Raw genomic sequence first — 12,754 nt, 5'->3', positions numbered from 1 at the left:
CCCGGCCCGCCGCGCACGGCGCCGTCGCGCCCTCGGGCCCCGCCTGGCGGCAGCCCGCAACACTACTGCCCCGAAGGACACAACGGCCGGGGCCCGTAGCGGAGCTTGGCAGAGCTCGGCAGAATTCGGCTATGTTCGCCAAGAGCTCGGCAGCTCTCGGCACAGCTCGGGCAGGGCTCGGGTTGGGCTCAGTACTGCAGGGTAGAGCTCGGGCTCTGGCCTACAACGCTCGGCTTGGCTCGGTAGAGTTCGGGTAGGGCTCGGTTTCGCTCGGCAATTCTCGGCTTTGCTCGGGAAAGCTCGGCTTCGCTTGGCGGGGCACGGCCCAGCCCGGCGCGGCCCCAGCGGTTCCCGGGGCCGCCCCGGACCTTGCGCTTCATGACGCGGTGCCGCCGTTCTCTCGCCCGCCCCGCCGCTCTTTGGCCCCGGGGCGCGGCACCCCCAGTCCCGTGGTGCGGCGGGGAGGAGGCGAGCGGCGGCCTGCCCCGTGTGCGGAGCAGCAGGTAAGGGCTGCAGGTCCAGCGATGGACGGAGAAACTGAGGCAGGGGCGGGCCCGTGAGGCCGCCTGGCACATCAGTGACCCCGGTGGTGCAACCACAGTAAGGATGATGCCGGTGTGACCCTTCACAGCCCTCTTGCCTTCCTGCCACAACCGGGCCTCGACAGGGCAGAAGGGCCGTCAGCCATCCCGTTCCCACCTGTCACCCCAGTTAACAGCGCCCCGGCCTCCAGGCATGGCAACCCCGCGGGTCACCGAGAGCACCGTCACGGTGCAAGGACAGAGCCTCTTCTACCGCCGAGCTGAGCCAGCCCAGGCAGTGCCCAGGCTGACCGTGCTGCTGCTGCATGGCATCCGCTTCTCCTCTGAAACCTGGCTGCAGGTGGGGACACTCGCCACGCTGGCTGAGAATGGCTACCGAGCCGTGGCTATCGACCTGCCGGGTAAGGTGTGGTGAACACAGCCCTAAAGTCAGGTGGGGTAGCCACCGGTTTGTGGTGGCAGGATGGCAACCCCGGTGTCCTGCTCTGCTGTGCTGGCTTCTCCCTGTCATTCAGGCAGTGTGGAGCCTGACAGGGCCACTCGTGTCTCTCACGATTCAGGGCTGGGGCGCTCGAAGGATGCTGTGGCCCCAGCACCCGTGGGCCAGCCAGCACCGGCAGCATTCCTGAAGGCAGTTTCAGAGGCTCTGGACCTGGGTCCAGCTGTGGTGATCAGCCCATCGCTCAGTGGCATGTACTCGCTGCCCTGCCTCTTAGAGCACAGCCAGCTGTTCAAGGCCTATGTACCTGTGGCACCCATCTGCACTGAGAAATTCACGGCGCAGCAGTATGCCCAGATCAAAGTACGGCCTGGAAGGGCACTGGGGAGGGCAGGGAACTGGGAGGAGATGGTGCAGAGGGGATCCTGGCACCGGGGTTGAGCAGGGGAAAGGCCAAGCAGGCCAGGAACCCTGTTGCCACTGAAAGAGGAGAACCTGATGATGAAGGAATGTAAAGGTGGGGTAGTGGGAGGTAAAGAAGGGACAACTGGAGACGCAGGAGTCTGAGCTTCAGTTTCCCTTTGTCATACTGGGTGGGGGAGAAGGGCAAGTGACTCCCCTCCAGGGTGTCCCTGGCAAGGAGGAGCAAGTGCCTGCCTGGGTGATACTTGCAGGCTCAGGGTGCTTTCCCCCTCTACAGACCCCCACGCTGATCGTGTACGGGGACCAGGATGCAGAGCTGGGGCAGACCAGTCTGAACAACCTGCAGCACCTCCCTGAGCACCAGGTGCTGATGCTGCAGGGTGCAGGACACGCCTGCTACCTGGACAAGCCAAATGAGTGGCACCATGGACTCCTGGACTTCCTGCAGCAGCTGAAGTGAGCAAGATGGGACCACAGAGCAGGAGGATGTGACCAGCCCACCCACCCCTCTGCCTGCACATGCACCCTTGTGCCAACCCGGGCACTCACACTGCACTGGCCCACACCAGCACCCACCTCTCTTGAGACCAAATAAAACCCCAAGTTCTGCCACTGCTTTGCTGCCACCTTCATCCTGCTTCTTTTCCACCTTTCCCACCTCGTTCTCCCATCCCTACCTCCATGGCTGCTCTTGCACACAGGTTTGGGGGGTGACAGCAGGGAAGATGCAGCCTCTGAGGGATGGTGCATTTAGGGATTGTGGATGGGTGAGTGCCCATCACTCATCACTCCTGATGGGACCCCCATGAATCTCAGAGGGTGCCCAGGGAGCCCTGGGGCTATGTTCAGGGACAGGTAAGTCCCCCAAGGCAGTGACATCCATGTCCTCAGCCGGCCAGCCTCCTCTTCATCCTCCTCTTCCTCCTCCTACCCCTCCTGGCATGCACCCAAGTCCAGGGTAATCCACAGGGGCTTAAAAGGGAGCTACCAGCCCTGGGAGGCTCCTGCCCATGTCCAGCACCCAGGGGAGGTGGGGGGTGATTTACCAAAGAGTGGCTGCCATGGACAGATGAGGGGGCGGGCAGGGAGGCCTGACAGACAGGGGACAAGACCCCTGCCTGCCACCTGCCTGCTCTGCCTTTGGTGCTGCTGCACCGGGCACTCGGGGGCACAGATGGCGCCGGCAGCAGGGTGCCCCCCCAGTGCCCCCCCTGCCCCAGGCTTGCCTGGGCTTTAGCTGCTTACGCCAGGGCCCAGGAGGATTTAGTGGGGGAGGTGAGGGGGGGACACTTTTCTGTGGGTGCAGGATGCTCGTGTGGGGGACACAAGGCAGTGCCAAGGGTGCAGGAGCTGGTCTCTGCCCTGGCAGTCTGGCAGCACCCCTGTATGGAGCATCCCTGGCCCCCCAGATGGCTCAGGTCCCCTGTCGCTGTCCCAACCCCCCCATTCACGGGCACCTCCTGCCCCTCCAGGCACCACCCTGCAGCAGCAGCCTGGGGTGCCAGCGGGCCTTGGGGTGCCAGCTGCCCCATCCCTGCCCGCTCCGGTGTCCTTGAGCCCTCGAGCTCTGCCAGCTGATCGGCTTCCAGGAAAAAAAACACGCAATTACAAAGAGGGGCGATGTGTGAGCCAAAGGGAGGGGGGCCGGGGGGGCCAGGAATGTCCCCAGCGGTGGCAGATGGCCTTACCCAGGGTGCATTGTTCCTTTTAGTGTCTCTTATCCGCTGTAATAGGATCCCGGAGGGAGGGATGTGGGAGAGGGGAAGAGCGAGGGGGGCCCCGGCGTGGACCGGGGTGGGGGCCGGGGCTGCCAGCTTGGCCCTGGCCTGTCAAGCGGCTCATTGTTCCTGCCCCGGGTGTCACTGGGCGCCGCCGGGGACAATGTGGCACTGAGAGGGGCGGCCGGCGGTGGAGGGACGAGGCGCACGCAAAGGTACCCGCCCGGCCCCACTCCCGCGGGGACCAGGGGGCTTGGGGCAGCCGGGAGGGCGAGAACAGAGAGGTTTCCCCAGGGACGGGGTGGGGGCTTCCTCCTGTCATCCCCCCTCCCTTTGTCACCCGAAGGTGCCCCGAAGGACGGGCGGTGCCCAGCTTGGTGGCTGTCCCAGTGCCAGCCATGGCAGGTGGCCTGTGCCCATCACCGGGGCCTTTGCCGTCCCTGCCAGCCTGCCTCACCTGGGGGAGAGCCCCCCTGCCCGCACACCCCCCGGCCGTTGTCTGTGGCTGCGGGGGGACACCCGTGGCCCTGCAGCGTTCCCCCGTCCCATCGCCAGCCTCATCCCTCTTCCCGCGGCGGGGTCTTTGTCCCTGGCGGATTCCTGCTGCCATTCATCCCAGGGGGACCCTGGCCGTCCCTGCGGGCACCCCACACCTCTCCGGCTGCCGCGGGCAGGGTGCATCCCTCCCTCGCTCCCCCTCCGCCCCACTCCGGGCTCCCCTGCACCAGGATCGGCAATATTCCCTCTCTGGCTCTCCACCTTTCCCCAGCCCGCGGTAACGAGGGGGTGCAGACGGGGCGCTCAAACCCCCCGGGGGTGCGGGGCACAGCGCTTGGGGGCTGCGCCCCCCCGTTCCCCTGATGCAGGAGATGTGCTGTAGCGGTGACGAGTCCTGCCAGCACCTAAAATAGCCGCCCCCCCCGCCATGCCCGCGGACGCGGCCCCAGCCTCAACACGGGTGCTTTGTTTCAAAGCTGCTTGGCATCGCCCAGCTCGCCGGGAGCCAGCGGTGCCGCAGCCGCCCACCCGGGCCTGCACACACACTGATTGTCCGGCTCCCAGGGGCCCTGGCCGCCCACGGCCGCCCGGGCACAGGGTCCGGGGGTCCTGGGGTGCTCCAGGAGGGGACACGGTGCAGCGGCGTCAGTCAGCAGGCATCATAGGCATCATGCTGTGCTTTGGTTGGGGTGGTCCCCGTCTGGGAATTTGCATCAGTGTTCCCTGGGGCTTTGTGCATGGGCACGGGGAAGGGGGGAGGAGAAAGAAGGTGGCTTGCATAGCCTGTGAGATCACCCAGGCCACCTCTGTTCTCCCCACTGTTTGCGTTTGCAAACAGAACCCTATCCCACAGCCACGCTCCACACGCCTTGCCTCCTCCCCTGTATCCATCCAGTTCTGACTTTGTGCAGCTCAAGCACACACATAGCATGGGGTCCCTTTTGGGGGTGCAGGGTGCCTGTGGGGTGCCATGGGGCCGTGTGAGCCTCTCCTGCCAGAGGAGGGCACAGTGCTGCCTCTGCCTCAGTTTGCCCATTCCCCAGCCATAGGATATTGAAGCTGCAGATCTGGGGGTGGGGGGTTAGTGGGGCATGTCCCCTTTCTGAAGACCACCATGTCCCACAGGCTCATCTCGCCCTCCCGCCATGGCATCGCCAGACGGAGCCAGTGGCGTGGGCGGCAGTCCCGAGGAGACAGAGCTCAGCATCACCCTGACCCTCCGCATGCTCATGCACGGCAAGGTAATGGCAGGGGGCTCAGTGCCACTGAGGGGACAGCGATGCCTGGGCTGAGGGGCCATGCTGGAGCCCCAGCTCCTCACCATGCCCTGTTTTCTGTGCCCTGTTTTCTTCCCATGCTCCCAGTCTCCCCTGGGAATAGCATTCCCGGAAGGATTTCTCTCCCCATCCTAAGCCAGGGAGGGGCACATTCCCATGCCCCAGTGTCACTAGTTAAGCCACCAGTGTCACTGGGGCACGGTCTGCTTGTTGCCAGGCTGTGGGCAGAGGAGGGATGTGGCATGCAGGGAGCCACCTCCTGACAGTGCCGCTCTTCTCTGCCTTTTCAGGAGATTGGCAGCATCATCGGCAAGGTAAGATTTGGGGTCCTGTGTGTTGCCAGCACTTGGCTCCCCTGGATCTGACCACCCACTCTGTTCCTTTACCTGCAGAAAGGAGAGACCGTTAAGAGGATACGAGAGCAGGTAAGGGCATGCTGGTGAGCTGCCAGGTTCTGCTGCCTGTCATGCCTGTACCTGGCAGCTCCCACGTGCCTGCCTGCCCCCCTAAATCCCAGGTGGAACCAGGGAAAACAAAGCAGCACCCCAGGGAAGGCTGCCAGGGGCAGGTGGGAAGGCATCAGTATCCCCCTGTGAGGCTATCGCTGGGGGAATTCATGAAGCACAGGGCTTATGATGTCCTTAACGGGGTGTGACACTGTCCCCAGAGCACTGCACGCATCACCATCTCGGAAGGGTCCTGCCCCGAGCGCATCACCACCATCACCGGCTCCACTGACGCCGTCTTCCGCGCTGTCTCCATGATCGCCTTCAAGCTGGAGGAGGTAGACAGCCCTCCTAAAATCCCCACCAGGTGCCCTCACACCTGGTGGGATCCTGGGGTCTGACGCTGCATCCCACATCCCTCACAGGACCTGGGAGCAGGGGGCGATGGGGTGTCAGCAGGCAGAGCCCCGGTGACCCTGCGCCTTGTCATCCCCGCCAGCCAGTGCGGCTCCCTCATTGGCAAGGCAGGAGCCAAGATCCGGGAGATCCGGGAGGTGAGCCTGAGGGGAGCCTGGAGGGGGGATCCCCTTTTCCCCCTGGGGGCACAGAGCCCTGGGTGTGGGGGCTGACACAGTCCCACAGGGGCTGAGGGAGGTGATGCAGGAGAGGGAGCGTCACCCTGCAGGTCCTGCAATGGTCCCTGGGGGCTCAGGAGGGGGACAAGGGAGGTGTGAGGTGCTGGTTGGGGAATGCCAGCATCTCTCTGCTTCCTGCAGAGCACAGGGGCACAGGTGCAGGTGGCTGGTGACTTGCTGCCCAACTCCACTGAACGGGCTGTCACGGTCTCGGGGGTGCCAGACACCATCATCCAGTGCGTGAGGCAGATCTGCGCTGTCATCCTGGAGGTACCTGCCAAGCCCCTTGCCCAGCCCAGAGGGCATCTGCTACCCACCTCCCCCTCCCTAAGGCTTCCCATGCCCATCTGGACCCAAACACCAGGGTTCCCCTGTGTGGAAACCCATAGGAGCACCCTGCCTTTGTAGTGCTGGGGCTGTGCCCAGCTTGATGGGGGCATAAGGGGCCAGAGGGTCCTTGGGGCTACAGGGGCATTCAGCTTCATCTCTCATCTCCTCCACCTCCTTCCTTCTGTCTCCAGTCGCCTCCGAAGGGGGCCACCATACCCTACCACCCCGGTCTCTCCCTGGGCACCATCCTGCTCTCTGCCAATCAGGTAAGAGGCCACAGCATCTCCGAGGGCATGAGGTGGCCAGGAGGGAAGCCTCTACCAGCAAGGGGCAACTCTGGTGGGCTCAGGGTAGTCTCTCTGCCCCAAGGGGGAGTCATCTGAGACAATGGTCCTCACCTGGCTCCCCACTGATGCCCCATTTTTCTCTCCCCAGGGCTTCTCCATGCAGGGCCAGTACAGTGGGGTCTCTCCTGCAGAGGTGAGTCTGTCTGTGTGGCAATGGGGTCTGTGCCCACCAGGATGGGTGCTGCTGGGAATGCCTGTCTTGGGAGGCACTGGGGCACAGCTGACTCTGCCATCACCCCTAACACCACCTTCCTCCTCTTGGCACTGTCTGGGCAGGTGACGAAGCTGCAGCAGCTGTCAGGGCATGCGCTTCCCTTCGCCCCCCTGGGCCATGCACCCACCATGGTGCCAGGTGAGCATCTCCCATGCTCCCCCGAGGCTGGGTGTGCCCCTCCTGATCCACCCTGACACCTGGCCCTGATGAAGGGGTTTCCCTCCTCTGCACCCTTTCCAGTCCCAGCCCCCCCAGCATGTCTATCTGCCCCTCCAGCACAACCTTGTCATTGTTTTCCTGGGGTCACTGCACCCACCAGTGCTCCCCAGGCCTGCAGTGGGAGAACACCAGCACCAAATTATGACTTGTGTCTATGCCCTGTCTTCCCTTCCTTGCCCCAGCAATCCTTCAGGTTTGTCCCCAGGGCCACTCACCATCCCAGTATGGGGCTGGGGTAGGGGCACAGAGCTACTGGAGAGCTGCCCTTTCCTTGCTGACATCACTGTCTCTCTCTTCAGGTCTGGATGCCAGCTCCCAGAGCAGCTCCCAGGAGTTCCTGGTGCCCAATGATGTATGTATTGATCTGGGAATGACAAGGTGGACCACATCTTGTCCCCACCCATGTGGCACTTTGCAGAGGCCAGCACCCACTGATGTACACAGTGGAGGCTCTGCCAGAGCTTAGGAGCAGGAGGGAGTAGCTGGGGCAGAAGAAAGGGAAAACTAAAAAACAGGACAGTGGGAAGAGTTTGCCAAGGAAAGGCCTTGGCATGTGGCACAATGCCAGCAAGAGTGAGACCAAAAAGCAGGGTTTGCCCAAGGAAAGCATTGTCCTGTCCTCCCAGTGCCTTCCACAGTTTCACCTCTGAGGTGTAGGTGGTGTCTGGGTGAGGCCCTTGGAGCTCCCTGCTTGGCAAGATGCCCTGGCTGCTCCTGGCCCATCCCATCCCATCCCATCCCATCCCATTCCATCCCATCCCATCCCATCCCATCCCATCCCATCCCATCCCATCCCATCCCATCCCTGCCCTTTCAGCTCATCGGCTGCATCATTGGCCGGCACGGCAGCAAGATCAGTGAGATCAGGCAGATGTCAGGTGCCCACATCAAGATTGGCAACCAGACCGAAGGCTCCAGTGAGCGGCACGTGACCATCACAGGGACCCCTGTCAGCATCACCCTGGCTCAGTACCTCATCACAGCCTGGTAGGTGTCAGCCTGGGGGGGACTCATGCTGGGTGCTAGTGAGGGGTGGCTCTTCACCAGCACCCCAAGGCAGCTTTTGGAGGATCCACATCAACCTCAGGAATAATGAGCTGGGTGGTGCTTTGAGATCCTGAGGTGGTAGGTGCAGGACCCATGACCCACCAGATTTGAGGCCCAGTTTTTTAACCCAGGATGTGCCATGGATATGTGTGCCAGAAGGGATGGGGTGTGCGGCTCCTAAGCTTGTGGTGGGAGAAGCACTCTGTCACCATGGTATTCACCATCATCCTTCTCTCTTTCTTCCCCAGCTTAGAGACTGCTAAATCTACCTCCCAGGTGCCACCAGGCCCTGGCTCCATGGACCTCGGCATGGGCTTCTCCCAGCCCCTCGCCCCAGGCTCCGGTGCGGCTCTTCCCACCGTCGCCCCAGCGCCCCCGGCCCTGCTGGGCACCCCCTACGCCATCTCCCTCTCCAACTTCATCGGCCTCAAGCCCGTGTCCTTCCTGGCACTGTCCCCGTCCTCGGTGGCAGGTCCCAATGGTGGCACCACCACTTACACGACCAAGATCTCGGCGGCCAATGGCACCAAGAAAGCTGACCGGCAGAAGTTCTCGCCCTACTGAACCCCACTGGTGGGTGGGCCAGGGGGTCCAGGGTGCTGTTCAGTAGCAGGGACACCTTCCTGCCACCCACCCTGATCTCAGCCTCTGCCAGGTGCCCCATGTTCCCCACCCCAGGGAAGGGGTCTTCCTGGTGGCGATGGCTGCTGGAGGAAGGGGCAGTTTTGTTGCCTGCTGTCCATCCCAGCCCTCCCTGATTTTCTGCACAGAGACCATGTGTCCTAGTATTGGGTGCGGGGGAGGGCTGTTCCTGCTGGCCTAGGGTCCCTTCTCCCAGTGCCCTGTGCTGGTGTGGGACCCCTACTTCCTGCTCCTCACCCCGCCTCCCCTGCCATCCTGCTCATGCCCACACTCCATCTGGCACCAAAAGCCAGGTCCCACTGGATGAGGACTGCCTGGCCTCTCCAGGAGTCCCACTTCCACTGGCTCTGGTGGGGGGCCCTCCCTGGGCCGCCCTGGGCCAACCCCATCCAAGAGCCAGTCCCTGCTGGCTTGGAAATGCTGTATATATATGAGTCTATATTTTTCCTCCTTTGTAACTTATCAATGGTTTAATAAAAAGATAAAATTTACAAGAAAATAACAATAATAATAATAATAATAATAATAATATTCCCCACCCTGGGTGGAGACTTCCCCCAGAGCAGAGGTGGCCCCAGCTCCTGGGTACTTGGGTGGTGGCTGGAAGGGCATCCCTGTGTCTAGGGGGGGATGCTGGCCTTCAGCCCCATCTCTCTGGGGGTCTTCTTGGAGCCCCTCCCTGCCACATGGCAGTTAGAGAGGCCACAGGGCAGTTTTCCCTCAGGCCTTCAGTTACTTCTGGAGTAGGACATCTCCAACCCACCATGCCAACACCATCCCTGGGACCTTTGTGGGCAGGCAGAGGGGGATGTACCCCTTCAGCATTCCCCAAAAGGGTCCAGTCCCCTTTTCAGCAGTGGGGGGGGACCCTATGAAAGTCCCCAAGCCGTTCAAAAGCAGAGACTGAAGAGGAACAGCAGGTCCTGATCCCCTCTTGCTGCTGCTGCCCTGGGGCAGCCCACACAGCCACCCCCCCCACCACCCTGTGTCACCAAGGCCAATCCAGCGTGCCCTTGGCTGGCAGCCCAGGTTGGCACATGGCACTGCTGACCAGGCTTCAAACTGGGCAGCTGTGTCCATAAACAGCCCGGTATGGACCCCCTGACAGCCAGTTCCCCCCCCTCCCTGCCAGCTGAGAGGGACAGAGGGCATGGCCAGGCGTGGCCACAGGCATTGTATGCTGCCATGCCAGCAGGACAAACAGCCAGAGCCAGCCCTGTGGGTGTGTCCCCCGATCAGTGTCACAGGGAGCAGAATCTCCACACAGACAACATTAGTTTTGGGTTAAACAGCCAAGGATGGAAGTCTCCGTGCCTGCCATCCAGGCTCAGCAGGGGCTGGGCCCTGGTGTTACTGGTGTTAGTGGCATTAGCTGGAATGTTGCTCCTGGATAGAGTACAAGGGACATTAGCCCTTCCCGCCAGCCAGGCATGCTCCCACCAGGGCAATGGAGACGGAGGTGCCCCATCCCCTGCCCCTGTGCAGGAGCCCACTGGCACCCCATGTCTTGAGGAGAGCCCATCCCTGGAAGTGGGCTGTGCTAGTGGAGACAGAGACAATTCCAGCCTACAGAAGAGAGATGTGACTTCCTCAGATCTGCTACCTTCTCCCAGCGGAGAAAACATCTTTTAACATAAGCTCAGAGAGGAGGCAAAACCTGCACAAAGACTCCTCCAAATCCAAGAGATTGGGTCCAAGCAGGTCTCACGGGTCACTGGCAGGTCTCCTGCCCAGCACCGTGGGACAGATCCTCCTTCTCAGCTGCTCTCTTCAGGAACTTGACCTGGGGTGGGGAAGCTTGTTGTGGTCTGGTCCAGTCTGTTCCTGGGGCTGGGGCTGATGCAGCTGGTGTGGGTTTCCAGTGTGCAAGTTGCTCTCTGAAGGAACTGCAAGAAGTTTTCCTGAACAGAAGCCTCTGAGATGGAAAGACAGAGCTCCTGACCAAGTGGATGGTTGAGACAGCTGCGCCGGAGCCGGGCCAGCTCCTCGCGGATTTGGCGGTTCAGCAACCCGTAGAAGAAAGGATTAACAGCAAAGGAGGAGTAGGCAATCCAGGTGACCACCATCTCCCCGTGCCCACCACCCACAGTGGCAAGAGGGACAGAGGAGTGCAAGTGGAAAGCAAAGAATGGCAGCCAGCAGCACAAGAACTGTCCCACAATGAGGACCAAGGTGAGGATGGCCTTGTTGCTTCCCAGAAGGCGATCTGGGATCAGCCTGGGCAGCATCAGGATCCTGGCAGTGAGGATGGTCACCTGGCTGGCGATGGAGTCACATCGGTGTCTGGGTGCCACTGCCTGTGCTGGCACAGGTGCCTGCTGCAGGGACGCAGTCCGGGCCACGCGGTAGATGCTGGAGTAGACAGCGAGGATAATGATGGTGGGCAGAATAAAGCAGGTGATGCTGAAGAGGATCACAAAAACTTTCTTGTGGGCCCCAGGGCTCCAGTAGACCGTGCAGCGGCTGGCACTAGTGGCCCCGTTGCCATGAGGCCATGCCACTAGTGCCAAGACAGTGATGAGAACAGACTTGACCCAAATGAAAAACACTCCAGCCACTGCCAGCCTGATGGTCATCTTAACCTCATACCTCAGGGGGTGGACGATGTAGTAGTACCGCTCCACGCTGATGATACAGATGGTGAGAATGGAGGCACTGATGAAGCAGATGTTCAGGAATATCACGGCCTTGCACTCAGCAATGCTGTAGATAACCCAGTTGAAACAGGAGGAGCTGGAGATGATCCCCAGGGGCATGAGGAAAATGGCTGAGAGGAGATTGACCACGCAGAGGTGGCAGACAAAGATGAACTTCCTGAAAAGGGGCGTTTTGAGGATGATGACCATCACCACGATGTTGGCCACCAGGGCGGTGAGGGTGAGCAGGATCATGCAGAAGAGGCCCACCACCTCCTGGCCAATGGAGTGCTCGGGGATGGAGAGCAGCTCTAGGCTGTCCGTGGTGTTTGACCCCGTCCAGCTCGGCATCCCCCTCCAGGGCTAAGCCAGCAGCTCTGGTGCCTGGGCAGCACGGGCTCTTCTCCTGTGTCCCAGAGAGGGTAACCCCACCACAACCATGGCTGCTACCTTCTCCTTGCCTGCTGGGATCAGGAGCCAGGTGTGAAGGGAACGAACCAAAATGGAGAAGAGCCACAGAGAAACACAGAGACAATCAGCACACTTCCAAGGTGCTGGAGGAGGGAGAGGTAGCCAGTAAAGTCATATCACCCTGGCTCTCCCAAAGCTGCCACCCAGGCTGTCCCCAGCCTGGCCAGGGATAGCATAGCTAGGTCCTGTGGGCACCCATGCCAGGCTGGCACCCCGTCCCCCCTCTCCAATGGCACCAGTATGTCCTGAGGTGGGACAGCACAACTCGCCTGTCCCAAGCCTCTTGCTCTGGCCACAGGGGACCCCAGGGTGGGTGGGATTCAGCGCACCTTTGCTCCTGGGGACATGGGCGATGCTCCTCTCCTCACTGGGGTCCTGCTTGCTGGTGTTGGTGGTTCTGTTGCTCCCGCAGCAGAACGGGGCTGCCGGCCCTGTGTGAGGCCACGCTCGCCCGTCCCCGCTCCCGTCACCGCTCGTCATCCTGTTTGCCTGCAGCCCGCCAGCTGCGGATGGCACCAGCTGTCACTCCCGGCACTGCCTGCACTGCCTGCACCCGTGGCAGTCCCACGGGCACAGCTGCTGGGTCCTAGCAGCCGGCGGGGGCTCAGGAAGGGGGGATCGGGGTTCCTGAGCCCTGTGCCCTCCTGAATGGCCACCCACTGCACCAGGCCTGATCCTTCCACAGGAACACTTCAGCCCTTCCTTGGGCTCAAGGGACAGAGCTACAGGCAGGTCTGCAGCAAATCATCTCCACTGGCACAGGGTATCACAGGGTGACTGATACCCAGGGGCATCAGGGTAACACAGCTGGGAGCTGCCCTTCCCTGGCCGCCTGAGCACCTGGACATGTGCTCAAGGGGCAACGTTAGC

The 12,754-nt window shown here is 61.8% G+C and overlaps 3 protein-coding genes across 5 annotated transcripts; 2 read left to right on the top strand and 1 right to left on the bottom strand.

Annotated features, from left to right (window-relative positions):
• Positions 1-102: 102 nt before the first annotated feature.
• ABHD14B (abhydrolase domain containing 14B) lies at positions 103-2,020 on the top strand. 2 transcript variants are annotated; one of them, XM_066558412.1, is made up of 4 exons: positions 103-503; positions 712-943; positions 1,103-1,344; positions 1,682-2,020. In XM_066558412.1, exons 2-4 carry the CDS (start codon positions 736-738, stop codon positions 1,862-1,864), a joined length of 633 nt encoding a protein of 210 aa, XP_066414509.1. In that variant the 5' UTR covers positions 103-503; positions 712-735; the 3' UTR covers positions 1,865-2,020. The 2 variants fall into 2 exon arrangements, with proteins under 2 accessions (XP_066414509.1, XP_066414508.1); XM_066558411.1 differs by having other exon boundaries at positions 105-503; positions 632-943.
• A 1,246-nt stretch (positions 2,021-3,266) lies between these two features.
• On the top strand, positions 3,267-9,270 carry PCBP4 (poly(rC) binding protein 4). Its single transcript, XM_066558406.1, has 13 exons — positions 3,267-3,337; positions 4,746-4,861; positions 5,188-5,211; positions 5,290-5,322; positions 5,565-5,681; positions 5,769-5,897; positions 6,120-6,248; positions 6,500-6,574; positions 6,744-6,788; positions 6,932-7,007; positions 7,388-7,440; positions 7,906-8,075; positions 8,384-9,270. Exons 2-13 carry the CDS (start codon positions 4,766-4,768, stop codon positions 8,697-8,699), a joined length of 1,263 nt encoding a protein of 420 aa, XP_066414503.1. The 5' UTR covers positions 3,267-3,337; positions 4,746-4,765; the 3' UTR covers positions 8,700-9,270.
• Positions 9,225-12,354, bottom strand: LOC136561892 (probable G-protein coupled receptor). 2 transcript variants are annotated; one of them, XM_066558409.1, is made up of 2 exons: positions 12,214-12,354; positions 9,225-11,877 (listed from the first exon to the last, which is right to left on the bottom strand). In XM_066558409.1, exon 2 carries the CDS (start codon positions 11,762-11,764, stop codon positions 10,535-10,537), a length of 1,230 nt encoding a protein of 409 aa, XP_066414506.1. In that variant the 5' UTR covers positions 11,765-11,877; positions 12,214-12,354; the 3' UTR covers positions 9,225-10,534. The 2 variants fall into 2 exon arrangements, with proteins under 2 accessions (XP_066414506.1, XP_066414505.1); XM_066558408.1 differs by having other exon boundaries at positions 9,225-11,874.
• Between the last annotated feature and the right edge of the window lie 400 nt (positions 12,355-12,754).

Source organism: Molothrus aeneus, chromosome 12 (genome assembly GCF_037042795.1).
Source record: "Molothrus aeneus isolate 106 chromosome 12, BPBGC_Maene_1.0, whole genome shotgun sequence".
NCBI lineage: Eukaryota > Metazoa > Chordata > Aves > Passeriformes > Icteridae > Molothrus > Molothrus aeneus.
This window is presented reverse-complemented; position numbering and strand designations above follow the sequence as displayed.

Bases quoted from the DNA above. Each gene is read 5' to 3' on its own strand.
- ABHD14B (XM_066558412.1), top strand. From the start codon at position 736: ATGGCAACCCCGCGGGTCACCGAGAGCACCGTCACGGTGCAAGGACAG. The intron at 944-1,102 runs GTAAGGTGTGGT...CTCACGATTCAG, and splicing joins CGTGGCTATCGACCTGCCGG to GGCTGGGGCGCTCGAAGGAT. The intron at 1,345-1,681 runs GTACGGCCTGGA...CCCCCTCTACAG, and splicing joins AGCAGTATGCCCAGATCAAA to ACCCCCACGCTGATCGTGTA.
- PCBP4 (XM_066558406.1), top strand. From the start codon at position 4,766: ATGGCATCGCCAGACGGAGCCAGTGGCGTGGGCGGCAGTCCCGAGGAG. The intron at 5,212-5,289 runs GTAAGATTTGGG...CTTTACCTGCAG, and splicing joins TTGGCAGCATCATCGGCAAG to AAAGGAGAGACCGTTAAGAG. The intron at 5,898-6,119 runs GTGAGCCTGAGG...TGCTTCCTGCAG, and splicing joins AGATCCGGGAGATCCGGGAG to AGCACAGGGGCACAGGTGCA.
- LOC136561892 (XM_066558409.1), bottom strand. From the start codon at position 11,764: ATGCCGAGCTGGACGGGGTCAAACACCACGGACAGCCTAGAGCTGCTC.